The sequence below is a fragment of the Ixodes scapularis genome, unplaced genomic scaffold, assembly GCF_016920785.2.
Source record: "Ixodes scapularis isolate PalLabHiFi unplaced genomic scaffold, ASM1692078v2 PGA_scaffold4__175_contigs__length_147842914, whole genome shotgun sequence".
NCBI classification, from domain to species: domain Eukaryota; kingdom Metazoa; phylum Arthropoda; class Arachnida; order Ixodida; family Ixodidae; genus Ixodes; species Ixodes scapularis.
In genome coordinates, this window is record NW_024609879.1 from 145,617,706 (window position 1) to 145,632,882 (window position 15,177).

The window sequence follows — 15,177 nt, forward strand, 5'->3', positions numbered from 1 at the left end:
GTATTTCACCTCCCGACGTTTCTGTGGGTTCGTGGGATTTCTGGGTCGGCGCCGAGTAGACAGAAAAAGGGGGGAGGGTGCTCCCCGTGACGTATTCGAGCTGTCTGGGAGCTGTAACACCGAGCTGAGTTTCACGAAATGTCACACGGGGTTTTGTCATCCTCCAAGGGTGCATGCGTTTACGCGGAATTTGCGGGGAAAAAAAAAAAAGCCTGTTTTGTGTGTGTTTTTTCTTTTTTCGTCGCCGTCGTCGTGGTTTTTCCGTTTCCTCGCGGGAGACATGAAATAAATGAAAGTAAATAAAGGAAGGTGCATGCGCGTACGAACGACACTTCCCGAGTGTCTTGTGTCCGCCGCCTCAGAAGTTGTGTTTTGAAGGATGCAGGAAAGTCAGTCGAGAGACTCGAAAACAAAAATGGCATACCTTGTAGAACAAATTTTAAAATGCTCTCTCCTTTTAGTTTTATTTTGTATAGTAACCTCGCAAATTGCAGCGCTTGCACAAAGCTTGAAAATGTGAGCGGTTATCGTTCACAACACAAAAACGGAGATTGCATGCGGTTAGCGGAAGGCACTTGGTCAGTTTGCCAAAGCTCGATCATATCAATCATCAATACCTCAGAAATTGCGAACTTACTGCTAAACCTCTACGTTAATCCTCCTTGCCCCGTTTTGACCTTACATTTTTGTTTGTACCAATTGACTGTCACGGCCGCCTCGGTGACCCCGAGCCGAGGTGCCGGCCTACAGACTTTTAGGTAGTAGGTTCGAATCCCGGCTAAGATGCCCGCAATCTGACGGAAGCTTATTGTGGAATCTCGGCTGCACGTCAAAAGATCTCCAGGGGGTTCGAAATTAATCCCCAGCCCGCTTCTGAAATGTGCCAGACGCCTTCTGTTGGTTTGCCACGTACAATTTATGTTTGTGCTTTGTAGCACTTGATGGTCTGCATGTTCTAAGCCTGCGCGAATGCTCCTTGCCATGTGTTGACTGTATATCTGTTTGCAGAAGTTGACAGTTGCGCTCAGAACCGTAGTTGTGCAATGTAAGCTTTCTGCAGCCGCTTGTTGCCATGTGTTAAACTTATATTTACGCTCTCGGCCAACGACAGTCCTCTCCGAAACCATAACTGTATGGTGTAGGTCTGTACGGACGCTCCTTGCGATGTGTTGAACAGGCCTGTTCCTTTTCAGCCATTGATGGTCACGGCCAAAACCGTAAGTGTAAGGTGTTGGCCTGCTCATACTTTTCTTTCCACACTTTAACTGTACATTTATGATCTTCGTAGATGCGCAATTAAATGGGTACTCTGGTGTTTTCTTGGTGGTCCTTGATTTCTCTGAAAATTTCCTAAACACACCAGCGCACGTCGCTGAAATAGTTTCTCAAATGTTGGTCCAAAAACTTTCTTCTTTTCGCAAAGTTATGAAATTTACAATTGTGGTCCTCATAATGTTTTTCAAATTCAAAGTGTCTACTGGTGGCAATGAAAAAGGAATGTGAACGGCAGGCAGGGGTTAACTCTTTGGACCGTAGGCTTTGTTCCCAAACTGATTACAAGCAGTTTCATGGTGTCAAATGAATGCTTTGGAAGCTGGCCTCCGGGGGGGCACGAAACAAATGCTAGGCATAGTCCGTTTTTTAGACTGCCTGCTCGATTCTCGAGTCTGCCTGCCACTAACGCCACGGCACTGAAAAGTGTGGGAATATTTGTATGTTAGTTCTTTCATAATTTTTATCCGCTGATTTCACTATAACTATTCTGAATTTCGTAATGCTAAATATAAATAGCATACTCGAAAGGGTAGAGGCTAGGGATTCAGAAAGGATAGTTAGTTGGGGTAGCTCAAAAAATCGCCGGAGTACCCCTTTACATCTTTATCTGCGTCCATCGGTGACCGGAAAGAGCAGTCTTTGATTATGGGGTGATTGGTGAAAGTTGTCCTTGCGCTTGTAATTGCTTCCCCTCCCAGCAATAAGAAGGCCTCGGTATTTCCCCACCCCTCCCCGTTCCACACACACTCTTTGAAAGCAGGAAGTTTTGACAAACGCACAGACAGATTGGTCTGGCCACGTGTGGCCGTGCCCAGAAGCGAGGCATTCACGGCGCGCGCAATTGCAGATGCTTGCCAAGGCATTCTAATTGTTACGACCGTAATTGCCGACTTCTTTTCCTTTGGTTCGGCCTGAATTGGCGAGGCTGGTTCACACGGTGGCATGGATAGCAAGGCCCAGTTGCGTCCCATTGTCGTGACATACCACGTGCAACGTCGGAAATTCGGTTACGGAAGCATTGACGTCCTTTGATATTCAGATTGCAAGCTGCATAGGTGTACCTCCCCAGAGCTTGGAAAACCTCCCGGATTTAGTTACTCCAAACTCGACAGGGAACCATTTGCTTTCAAAGGCCGGTTCACACACTCGCTTCGACTGCGCCGAGAGCGTCGCAATCTCTCGTAATCACCGGCACACCAGCGGCCGTTTACCGGGCGGCTACGGAACGCTTTCGACCCGTGCCTATGTTTTTAAAACTTTTTATGCATAATTATTTTGTCATGGGCTCAAAGTAATTTTGTCAATGATGTATATGTCTAGTTCTCATAAATGGTGCACAGGTTAGGTCTCGTAAATGCTGCAAAACATTCAGTCTAGTTATACACTCGCCGCCCGCCGCGATTGGTCGGCGCCATGCATGACGACCTGCACCGTCAATTCCTAGGTCGTGACGTCACAACGGAGGGTCTGAGGCGGTCGGAGAGTGGCATATTCGGGACACAATGACATATGCTGCGACGTCATTGTGACGTGGCAGAAGCCACTGCAGATGGGAAAAGGCTCCGATCTATTCAAGTTTGGGCAAGTTGGACGTGAGATGAGGGAGAAGCGTCCAAAATGGCAGCGTTTTGTTTGTGTTTCGCCGTCGGCGTAGGTATTTAAGCCACGCCACTGTGTTTGACATGGATGACATTTATTTTCAACAACACTATCGCCTCTCAGAAGACGTGGTAAGGTGGCTGTGCGATGAACTGCGTGGCGAACTGCTCTTGAGGTGATGGAGCCGTTAATGGACCGTCGTCCCCGTCGTGAATCATACAAATGAATCCTACAAAGTGAATCCTAAAAACAAATGCTTTTAGGCAATCTGTAACCAGGAACACAATTTATCATTACCTACAGGCCTTTATAATTATTGTGATGGTTTGTTGCACTGCGTAGATTCAAGAAAAACACTTGATAATATTTAAACTAAAACAGAAGATCGAAGAAAAACGATGTACATGAATGGCGCAGACTAACACCTGTGTAATTTCTTTCTCATCTTCCTCCTTCCACGCCGTATTTTGACAAACGAATTGGTCGTTAGTTGTTTATACAGCAGGAGTTTAGTCTGCCAGAACATGGTGACATTGTTACCTGTAGGTAAGCTAGTTAGTCAGTGCAGTACGACTGCTAGCATGGGGTCTTTAACGTGCACCACGCAGTAGTGATACACGAACGCGCACCGGTGCGATGCTCATCCAGATCGACACGGGCAGGGGTGGGGATTGAACCCAGAATGCTGGGTTCTGTAGCGCGAGCTTTCGCTTCATGTGCACCCTATTTTGAAAAATTATTGTGGCGATGTGGTGGAGGAGAAAAATGAGAAAGAAATTACACAGTTGTCAGTCTGCACCATTCATGTATGTTGTTTTTCGTCTATTCTCTCTGCTTTAGTTTAAATTTTATCAAGTGCGTTTTTCTTGCATCTACGCAGCGCGGCAAACTATCACACTGTATAACCAACTAGCCCATATCCAAGCAATGTTTGCATAATTAGCGTCCATACTGTTACCGATTCTTATTTCTCATTTACGATTTAAACCAAAAAAAATTGGGTTGTGCGTGTGTTTATACAGCCTAGAACTTGGTCTGCCTCAAAGGGGTGACAAGTCTCCCACCTGAGCAATTTAGCCAGTGCAGTACAAATGCTAGCCTGGGGTCTTTAACCTGTACCATGCAGTAGTTATACACGACCGCACGCCGGTATGATGCTCATCAAGATAGAAAAGGGCAGGGGTGGAGCTTGAACACAGGATCCTGGGTTCTGCAGCGCGAGCCTTTGCTCGATGTGCTCCGAGCTGGTGTGCGCTAGCCCAACCGGCCACCCATCCCCCGATTTAAATAAAACTAAACCCCTCACTACGGAGCTTCGGGACGAATCGGAGCCACGCTGGGGAACTCGCCGCCGCGGTGGGGATCGGAAATGTAAGAGGAGGAGTGGGAAACTCGCCAGGGCGGAGTCGAAAGAAGCTCCTCCCCTCCCCCGTTACGTCGCATCGGAGAGATTCTCGCCGAACTCGAGCTTAGCCCTCGAGGAGGGCTCCATGGATGGGATCGGACATTTCATTGAATGCTGTTTTATCTAATGCCGTTTCGTCGAACGTCGTCTCACCTGATGGTTTACTCTAAATAAAATAGCTTGCACAACTGAAATTACCTATCTTTATTTTGATTGTCTGAATCCCACAACTAAGAAAGCATGTTTCATTGCACTTTCGTAGATAACGACGAATGCTTGGCGGGCACTGCAACGTGGACGCAAGCTCAACAATGTAACAGTCGTCATGCGTGTCATTTTTTGTATCCTCCCGATTGCGAAGTGCTATGCTCTTCTGGTTTGTTTTTATGCTCTGTGTTAATCCCTGTTATGAATAATTGGCAACGTTTTGCCTGGTTTTCGATTTGACAAAGGTTTAGACTCTAAGGCTAATAAGGTAAAGTTATAAAACTTTTTTTTTAAGCATTGTGATGAGGCTTTTTACCATGAATAACTCTTGCCCGCTCGATTGTATTTTCTTTGAGGTAGTTTTATGGTGCAAAGTCGACAGCCTAGGTCCGCTGCTGACCTATGTCAAAAGCCCTGACTGGGAGGCAGTGTATGTCTACTTCCAAACACAGAAAAGGATTGAGCAATAAAACGTAAAAGTTGTCATCACTTTGCAAAATGCCTGCCTGGGTGGGGGAGGTGGAGGCATTAATACACGTTTTCATAATGCACCATATCATAGGTATAGATACTAAAATAGGAAACGAGATAGCCTTCAGCTGCTTGATTAAAGAGCAATCTATGAAACTGCATTCAAAATAATGTCCACTTTTTCAACGAAACGGCATTCCATGATATGTCTGGAACCTTCCATGGCTACCTGATAAATAGCACCGGTGTGTGACTATTTTCTTGTAAGTGAACACAAGTGTTTGTAATGCAGTCGAACTCACTCAAAAGCAGATGAATGAACCAGACTTGACGATAAACGTGAGAGCTCAGATCTTAGAAAAGAATCATTCAAAAGTGCGTTGTATCTTTTCAATGTTCAAATTGGCCCAGAGCTTTCATACACGAGGAAAAGATATAACTGTGTTTCCGCGTTTTTGTGTGTACTGACCATTCCCGAAAAGCAACCCACGAGCCCATTTTATCAAAATCAAAGAAAACCGGAAAATCCTGCATCAAACTGCCCTCAAATAAAAAATAAAAAAACCCAAGCTTCGAGGGAAGAAATAGTTATCTGCAGTTTTATTATGCATTCACCCGGCGGATGGCCACCGCTGAACTGTCCGCGGGGCTTTTTCTTTCTTCTGGAAACATACCGCTTATCTCGTTTCCTTCTCTTACCGGTACTGGGGCGTTTTTCGGGTCACGCACATGTTTGGCATTGGGGAATCCTATACCCTTGCCCTGTTGAAAATCGGCGATAAATGTAGAAAGTTTTGTTTCATCCTACATCAAAAATTGACTTGGAAAAACAGAATCGGTGCAAACAAATACCCCCTCCCCTCTCCCAAAGAAAAAGAAGGAATCTTCATATTCGAAGAAAAATGAACCCTTGGAAACACTGCACTCTAGACGTACTGCATGGGTGGTTAGAGGCACATATTCAAAGATGACTCTAAGGGTTTCCTTAGATGTGGCACTCTACTGAATGTGACAGTTGTGTCCAGGAATGAGAACAGGCCCTTTTTGATTGACGTCCGTAAAGTAATGCAGGGCGCCACACTCTCCAAGGCTAAAAGCGGAAGAAATTGCTCGCTTGATAGAAATGTGCACCTTGCTTCAGCTCCCTCGATCAACACAGCTGTGGCAATTGGTGTGTCAACTGCTGCATCAGTGTGTTGCATTTTCAAACAAACCATTCTTCCTTTGCAACATTGCAGATTGTCTTTTTTTCTTTTTTGGTATTGAAGGTGGTAGCAATTAATGCCTTATCATTCGAGGCACTTTCGTATGTCATATTTGGTTTATGTCAATCCAGAGGTAAGAGCTTTAACTTTGAACCAATACTCAGGGTTCCAACGAGTCGTTGAATCTGAAACTGGTGTTTTCAAGTCGATAAGGGTCATTTCATATTGGGGTCATTGACAATAGACAGGCAAACCTGGCAAACAAAAGGCAAAAGGGAACTTGCAGCCACACTGACTTTTTAGAGCACAGCTCTGAGGTGCCCGTTCCTGGCTTGAGCGGCGTCGGCGTCGCTGGCGCCGGCGGCGTAATTGCGCGGTGCATTATGGGTAAATTTTCCCGCTAAATCTAGTGGAAAAATTTCCTCGCTAAATCTAGCGGAAAATTTTCTCTGGGTTTCACGTGACCCCCGTGGGCACGTGACCTTGGGGAGGGGGTCATGTGACCCCACCAAGGTCACGTGCCCCCCCCCCCCCCCCCCCCCCCCCCCCCGAGAACACGTGAACTTCAGTACCGTTCCCTCCTCCTCCTCAAGAGCTGCGCTCTAATTCGGCGTTACAGGGAGTTGTAAACGGCTTTCATTTTTTCTTCCTTTTTTAAATCGTAGATTTCAGTGCACTTGACGTATTGGATACCTTGGCAATTGCGTGTACCCCAAAAGCAAAACATCCCAAAACCAGAAACTGTTCAAGCAGGTCGTAAAAAATTTCAGTGGGTCTCCACTATTCAACCAACCCCGTGGTCTTGCTGATTGTGAACAATTTCTCTCGCACCGCTTACTCAAGCAAAAAGATCAGTCATGTGGCGCAAGGTTAACAGATGAGTTTTTGGCAATTTTGTAGCTTCTGTTTCGTTGTCAGACGCTCGGACGTGAACAAAGTGCAGCTGCGGGCTGCCATTGACTGGTTGCATCATTTTGGACGAGTGCCACAATTACACTGCTCCGCCTGACAGCAAGAGGGATGAGCCACTGCAGAGGGCCACGAAGTGAGCTGTTCATCAGAATAACGACAGTTCAGACATCTTGGTGCTCAAAATTAGTGTTGCTAGTAATTTGAGGCTCTGCCTGAAACCGTAGGAAACTATGGTCTTCTGTGGTTCCAGAAACGTTCAAGCAATTTGCGACAGAGCAGAACCATGTCGCCCAAGCTTCTTCACACCGTATCTAACGCTTAGGAAGTTACATTTCAGAATCGTAACTATGGCTGCGTTTACACGAATGTGACAGTAGCGCATTGAATCTCCCCACGCCTTCATTCGCTAGCTAGGGGCATTGAGTCGAGTCCGATACGATCTGTTTGATGGGGGTGGCTTGAGATTTTCAAGCCGAATTGAGATCTCCATACAGACTAGTAAGTCGAATCAAGTGCCTGAAGGATGGGGGAGAGGGGTGGAGGTGCGAAAGGCTACGGTGACTTTCAAACTTTGTTCTCCCCGCTCCCGGCTTGTGCAGCCTTCCATACTCCGCCGTCGCCATCGGGCTCCCTCAATCCTCATCCCCCGTCGTCGCAACCTCCGGTACGTTAGGCAAACCGGACACGACCCACGTGCTTTGCGTTGCGATCGTTTGGTGCGAGGTGTTGCCACGAGTTCACACGAATCCACACTAAACGCCGTGGTTAAAGTGGATTTGATGCGTGTCACAGCATGTCACCTATTGGACCCACTCTTCACTGAGCAACAAAATGGCAGCGCCCACAAGAAAATCGGGGAATGGAACGCCGACACTCGAAGCGTGAATCGTCCAACCTTCCTCCCATTGAACACACACCACGTGTTAAACTAACCGAAAGGGGTGTGCCAAAGGCGACTTATTGTATTTCAGGATCGTTGCACCTGCACCAAATTTATTATGGATCTTTCGGCTTCTCATGAAAGCGTGTGCAACATGGCGGAGGCATCGGGTCTTTAGCCATAGCAGCACCAGCAAATGGCGACAAATGAAGCTTCGCCCCAAGTTTGTTCCAAGGTGGGAGACGCATGCAGGAACGCAGTTTCTCGGGCCGCAGTTTTCCGCCACCACTCCGACGGAAAAAAGCGACACTTGCACATTCAACGCTCTCTCCCCTGGAGACCACAGTCCACTGCACATTCGTACGGTTGTGGCACTGACTTTTATCCATCCGTCCAACTAGACCGAAGGTCTTGCAACATCTGCAAGATCAGATCTACGCACCATCTGTGACATGTGGTCGCCGTGACACTGTCAGAAATATTTCGAGCCCACGATGAATGAATGGTACACAAAAAATGTGTGCAGATCGGAGGAGTTGCAGAGCCACCCAGTAAGGGGCGCCAGCGCATTACCCCGTCGTAAGTGGTCACAAGCAGTTGTGACGCAGTCGCTCGCACTGAAGAGTTGCCGGATCGCTGCGTCGGAAGGCTCCTTTCCTCGTTTCTCCGTCGTTCCCCGCCGTTGTTCCTGAACTGCGCCTCAACGGGGGACAATAGCCTCGCTGTCCGTTTAATCTGAGCATGATGCTGTGGGAACCCGCGCCCAAAAACAATTTGGCTATGTTTACCAGGCCGCGCCCTCCAAACCTATTTCCGGCATCGAGCGCGAGGTCGGAGTGGACTCGAGGCCCCCGAAATAAATCGACGAGGAAAGCGAGTGAACCATTGTCACGTTGTTTCCACGGGGTGTCGTCGTCTCGTCCGAACCGCGCGGGAGATTCGCCGACTCCTCCGTCGACTGTCTCTCGCCCCTCGTTTTCTCCGTCTCCCCACCCCCGGGTCGGATCCTTTCGGTTCGGCATTCCTCGATGAGCCACACTGACCGGGAAGACAAAAGAGAAAACGGAGGTTCCTCAGACGGGCGGAAGGGAAAAGCGCAGTTCCCCACACAATGGAGGTTCTGTTGTTCTTTGTCTCTCTCGCCTTCTTTCAAATCGGTTAATTTTAGGCCGTTCCCTTTTCTGAAGCTGCGTGAAAGGAGGAAGACCTCCCTCTCTCTTTTCCTTACCCCCTTCTCGGCGTGGAACGGTGAAGCTGCAGTTTTTGTAGGATCCCGAAAGGATTGAGGCGGCGGCATCGCGTAAACAGGCGCCCCGCCGCTTTTCCGTCCCCCGACCGTTTCTCTCCCTCTTATCTGGGGGGGGAGGGGAGTTGTTTTGGGCCGGGGTCATGGGGGTTAACGGTGCTGCGGTTGGGACCTGGGTTCTGTTATCGGGCATCTCTCTTTTCCTTCTTGCATTTTCTTCCGTTGTTCTCCTTTTGGAGTTGATGATGACGGTAATGACGAGGCGATGACGAGGTTTTGTGTTGGCGGGCTGTCTTCCCGCCTGTCGGCGCCGACTCGGGTTTGGGGGGCCTGGGCGTAGTCGTGGGAGGAAGTGATTAATTAGGCCTCGTTCCGCTGTGCCTTTTCATCGGTTTTTTTTTGTTTTTTTTTATGGGATTGATTGCGTAGGGGGCTTTGAAGCGTGCTGCTTTTGTGGGAAATGGAAAGGCTTCGGTTGCAAAAGAAAAACTGGGCGTTGCACGGGAAAGTAAATTGCTCTCGGACGTTTTTTGCTTGGAGATTGGCTGACAGTTGTGCCTGTAGGAATGTTTCTCACTTTACTCCAGCTTACTGGGACTATTGGACCCAAGTATATTCACACGCAATGCCACTGCCCGAGGAACTTCTTTGTCGCTGCGTAATTTTGAGGATAAAAGCGGGCGTTTTCTTTTGACTTCTCCTTTGCAGAACTTGAAGAAGTTGCGGGGATCACTTTGTTGGCGTCGTCCACAATGCGATCCCCAGTATTTCATTGCCAAGCTTTGCAATTCTTGCAGTGACAATATTTAAATACTACTCATTCAGTGGACACAAGCACTGCATGAGCATTCAATTTAGGCATTCGACAATCACTGCCTCGACATGCATTGTGCCAGATCGCTGCAGGGACAGGAATAGCCGAACCTTAACGGCGTGCAAAACTCGGCCCGTGCCCTGCCCTTTGCCAGCCCCAGCGCGTGGCTATGATAACAATGGGGAGCATATAATCTGCTGCAGATTGCGTGGCCCCATGTTCTGGCCACGAGCTGAGGGGGCGAACGCCGCTCCTCATCCTCCAATTTTTTTTCTGCAACTTTCATTGTGCGGAGAAAACAAACTGATGCCTGTTTTTTTGTTGAATGATATTTTTGATAGAAATATAGATGTTGTGTAAATGTCTAACAACTGTGTCCTTAAGTTGTTTATTTAATATGTGCGAAACGATGCACACATTCCACTGAACGCATTTTATTGTGTACTCTGGGTCGCAGATGCTGAATGGGGTGTCCGGAGCTCCGACCAAGCTGCATTTCTGCAGCTTTTTTTTTTTTTTCGCCATTTTATTCACCACATATGTCTGTGGGGTGAATCAATAAACTTTGTATCGTATTGTATCGTATAGGTTTCTCAAGCAAAAATTCTAGGCATTATCTCCTGAGTTTACAAATATTGGTGCATCGCTTTTTATAATGACCTCCTGTGGGTTAAAGTTCTCAGGTTGTTCTAACCTCGTCTACTCCATGTCTAGAATTGGCATGCTGATTGTTTTGTAGTTGCTTTTCTCTTCTTTTTTTTTTTTGCATTTTCAGATTGTACGCACTTGTCAAGGTGGGGTTGTAGCAGTCTGTCAATCATTTGCTGCAAGTTTTGAATGGCAGTGCTGTGACTAGTGAACTCAAAGTACTGTTTTATGCATGAATGATCTATGAGAATATTTGGTTGTGTGAATAAAATTTCTTTCTGCTCTTGGCCAAAAGTAGAACCCCAAAACTCTTAATCACCCTTCTTTTTTTTTTAATATACAATACATTTAATTTTCTCCCCTTCCCCCCCTCCCCCCCCTTTCGCTTCCCGGCCCCACTCCTTTTTAAATTTTTAAAAGAATATAAAACCCAAGACTTCAGGTTCTCCCATATGCACCACCGTGTTGGAGCAATTGGCGTTTCGATTTTTTTTTTTGAAGCCTCGGTCGAACTACCCGCAATCTGACAGCGTCTCGTTTTGGAGAGGGCTGAGATTTCGTTTGCACATCCCCAAGTGGTTGAAATCAATCCTCAGTTCTTGCTCCGTTGGTGTGGCACTTAAAAGAACATCCCAAACTTTATTTATTTATTTTTCTTCGGAGTCATTTATCAGTTGTGTGGTAACTTGGGTATCTTTTTTGCGGTGCGGTACCGATGTTTGCCGAATATGTTTCGTTGGCCGTGCTGTTTCAAGGTGGCTTGTCTTTGCAGGCATGTATCGACGACAACATGGCCATGGTGGAGTTCCTGGTGGAGCACGGCTGCGATCCAAACCTGGGCGACAACGAAGGCTGGACGCCGCTTCACGCAACGGCCTCCTGTGGCTTTGTCAGCGTTGCCAGGTGAGCGACGCTTTAGCCATTCTTTTTAACCCATTGCATGCTAATTTTTTTTTCATAAGACATGCTAGAAATATTTATTTGAAATGAAAATTTGCACGGAAATTTATGAAACATTTTTTTGGCCTCCAGCTGTTTGTTGCTCTCACTATGTATTAATATCTGGCCATCCAATGTGTGCGCACATTCAGTGGTTGTTCACCGAATTTGTTCAGGAAGGTGGAGAGTAACAAACAACACCCGAAGGCCAAGTGAATGTTTCCTTTCATTTTCGTGCAAATTACCGATTTTAATTAAACATACCGAGTCGTCGGTGAGCCGGTATGGCTTGTCATCGGAAATTGTAGATCACCGATGGTTTTGGAGTGAAGGTTTCTGCATTTCTTCGTCATCTAAAGTGGACATCCACATTGAGTCTGTCGCCTTTGCCCGTAGTTGCAGGCATCGAACGTTGATTCCTTGAGACATCAGAGCCTCGTCTCAATGAAGTGAGGTTTTATTCTAGCTGGGGGCGGGGGGAAGTGTTGCGCTACTGTTCACTTTTTTATCATTTTTTAATACCCATCAAAAATGGAAGCTGCTCTGACCAGGGCCCTATTTTTGAAAAAAAAAAAAAAAGCTTTGTGTTTCTTTTGCACTCTTTCTATTCATATTGCAATGGGTAATAAGTAATATGTTCCAGTATCAAAGAGGAGCCCTCTGCCATTATCAAAGATGAACTCGTTTAGCGACGCAATCACTTTCTTTTATTTTTAAGCTAGCAGATGTTGGCATCTGCTCCAAAAGCGTCAATGGCCGCTCCAACCAATATTTTGCCTGCTACAGAACCTGCTCCAAAAGGTTAAATGGAAATCACTGTCAGCGTTACGAGACCTCGATCGATGCCCAGTTTTTCGCAATGCCGTCGTGCCCCCTTCATTCGTTCAACGGTCACTGGTTCACACAGTTTCATACTTGTAGTGGTTTATTTGCGCAAACAATTTGTTGGCCTCGATATCTGCCAGGTCCGTTTTCTTAAGCCACAAGGAAACAAGTAGACACTGTATCCATATTTTTACTGCAGGAGTACCTCGAATGCCCATACGTATTTTGCAAGCTTCCCTCCATTTCGTGGTTCTTGCGTATCTCCAAGTCGGTGCTAGAGGAGCGTCGGTTTATTGGAGCTAAAGCCATTCGCTACCGCCGCCGAAAGGCTTGCTTTGCCGTGCCTCGGGGAAAGGGGCGGGTCTCGTTTTCAATGACCGTCTTGTCGGATCGCACGTGTTTTCAGGTACCTGATTGAGAATGGGGCCAACGTGGCACTGGTGAACAACGACGGCGACCTGCCCATTGACATTGCCGAGTCGGGGGAGATGGAGGAACTCCTGCAGGCCGAGATTGACCGGCTCGGTGAGTGGAACAAGTCCCCTCCCTCTCTTCCCCTTCCCCTCCTCCTTTTGAACGCAGAATGCGCCTTCGGGCCGGTTTTGCCGTCTAGAGCGCGATGGCAGCAAAAACATGCGGTACGGCTTCCCCGCTGAATTTAGCGGGGAAGTCAGATGCAGAGCAGTGTACGGTGTGCTCAGCTGGATAGACCACGTGCGTCATCTGCTGGCCCACGGTAAAACAACAAGTTGAGAGATGTATTCTACATCTTCCAACTCTATGCAATAAATCCAAAGATTATTTTTATTCTTTACTTTTTTTTTATTTATGCCTGCACGATTCCTTTTTTAACGGAAGTGATGCGAGCACTGCCACTTTACGGCTCTGGCTGCTTCCCGAGTCATTCCGCAATTAGGATAAACGGTACATTCAAAGTATACTAATGGTTTATGTTTATGAAACCGAAAGTTTAGTACTGGAAGTACACTTTGAGTATACTGTAATACGCGTTCAATGGCTCAAGTGCATTTTTAGTATGCTTTTATTGCATTTTTTTTGTTTTTATTGCATGCTACGAATTTATGTGAACTTCGCTGCCATGACCGTCCCCAATGTACAGGCCCAAAGCACTTGAGGGGCGGACTGTGGACTTTCGCTCTGTTTTGCAACGTTTTCGGTGAAACTGTTTCTTCTCCGACTTCTTATACAGAAAGCTTGCCTTATTGGAGTGCACGGATACCGGCAGTTCAGTTTGCCATATTTTTCTCAACGTGGGCATCTTATTCTTAGACTTCCCGCACGCGACAACGTCTCGACAAACACCAGACGCTTCGCATCCGACACTTAGACGGTGCTTCGATTAATAAGCGCCCCGCTAGCCGGTAACCACACTTTGCACCATTTCAAGTGGCTCATTCTAAAACACGCTTACATTTTTGGAGCTTTACGTCGCGGGGCAGCGGTAATGGTTTGAGTAGCGCTTCGTGGTTGCAACAAGCAAGGGGACCGCCTAGGGTTTGAACCTTGTGCCTTACGTTCCTTGGAACAAAATATAATTTATACTTTGTTTCACCTTAAAGGCCTGCCTTTTTTGCGCTCTATCGGTGCCTCTTCCTGCGTACACATGCGGTGCAGAGCTAATTCGGTGTTGAGTCGGCACTGACAGTGACGCTCCTGCAATGCCGACTTTGCATTGTCTCTGTGTGGCATTGCACGTGGGAACTGGCCTTAAGCGCAAAACAGATGTACAACGAAACCGTCCGATCCGACGTGCGGACTGCCGGAATGACCTTGGGGGGAAGAGGGTTTTCGTAGCATCGGAGAGCGTTGAGGACCCTCGCCTCCGACCGTCGTATTGCGCGGTCGGACGTCGGATCGGACGGTTTCGTCGTACCTGTGTTTCGCGCTTTAAAGCGTAGCACAGCGGGGGCTAGAAGTTTGAGCTCCTAGCCTTGGCAGTTTGTGCGTCCGGGGAGCTCGCGTTCGTAGCCTTCGCCATGGCACGATCCTAAAGTGAAATGGAGGGTGGCTTATCGGTGTAGACAACAACGTCGTCAGCACCACAGCTCGGAAACGGTCCGAGCCCAAATCCCGGCGCCGCCTCGAACTTCACCCAACCTTGCACCGAGGCCACGTCGAAACCCTTCCTGCACTCGAGGCACCGCTGTCAGAGTCGCGAGAAAAGAAGCACGCGGTTAAAAGAAAGAGGAAGGGACGCGACACCCAACTCAACGCGAAGAACGAACAGGGGGCGGCCATTGTCGGTACCACCTTGCGGTGGCACCGGGGACGCGCGACTCCGGAATAGGGGCCACGCCTCCTCGGATGTGTGTTGCGGGCGTGACGGGAGGGGGGTGACACGAACCCGCCAGAAATAGCGAGTAGAGAGAGGGGTCTTCGCTGATAATCCGGCGCGCGTGCGAGACACTTGCCAGCAGCACTTCAAATGCGGCAGCGCGGGCTTGTGTTTTGTGTTCTGAGTTCCTGCTTTGTTTTCGTGCGCGTGTGAGCTTTGGGAAAGGGTTTACGAAATGCGGGCGAATTCGATCCGGGCGCAAGGTCGGGGCCGGCTTCGATCGCCCGCGGAAGAGACGGGGAGGTTGTCTACAGTCAGTGGAACACATTTCCGAGGCACTTTCAGGGAGGCGCTTTGTTAGTTAAAAGCATAGAAAGGGAAGAGAAGGTTGTCTCGGGCGGGAAGAAACTCCCGCCACTTGCGGTCAGGCTTGACTTTGCGCACGTTTGGGTTAA

At 47.8% G+C, this 15,177-nt stretch overlaps 1 protein-coding gene across 1 annotated transcript in view; it reads left to right on the top strand.

Moving 5' to 3' along the window:
• LOC8040501 (protein phosphatase 1 regulatory subunit 12B) overlaps positions 1-15,177 on the top strand; it is a 70,523-nt gene that overhangs the window by 1,200 nt on the left and 54,146 nt on the right. The window contains exons 2-3 of the mRNA XM_042293494.1: positions 11,435-11,565; positions 12,833-12,951. Coding sequence (XP_042149428.1) covers positions 11,435-11,565; positions 12,833-12,951 — 250 coding nt within the window. The remainder of the gene's footprint in view (positions 1-11,434; positions 11,566-12,832; positions 12,952-15,177) is intronic.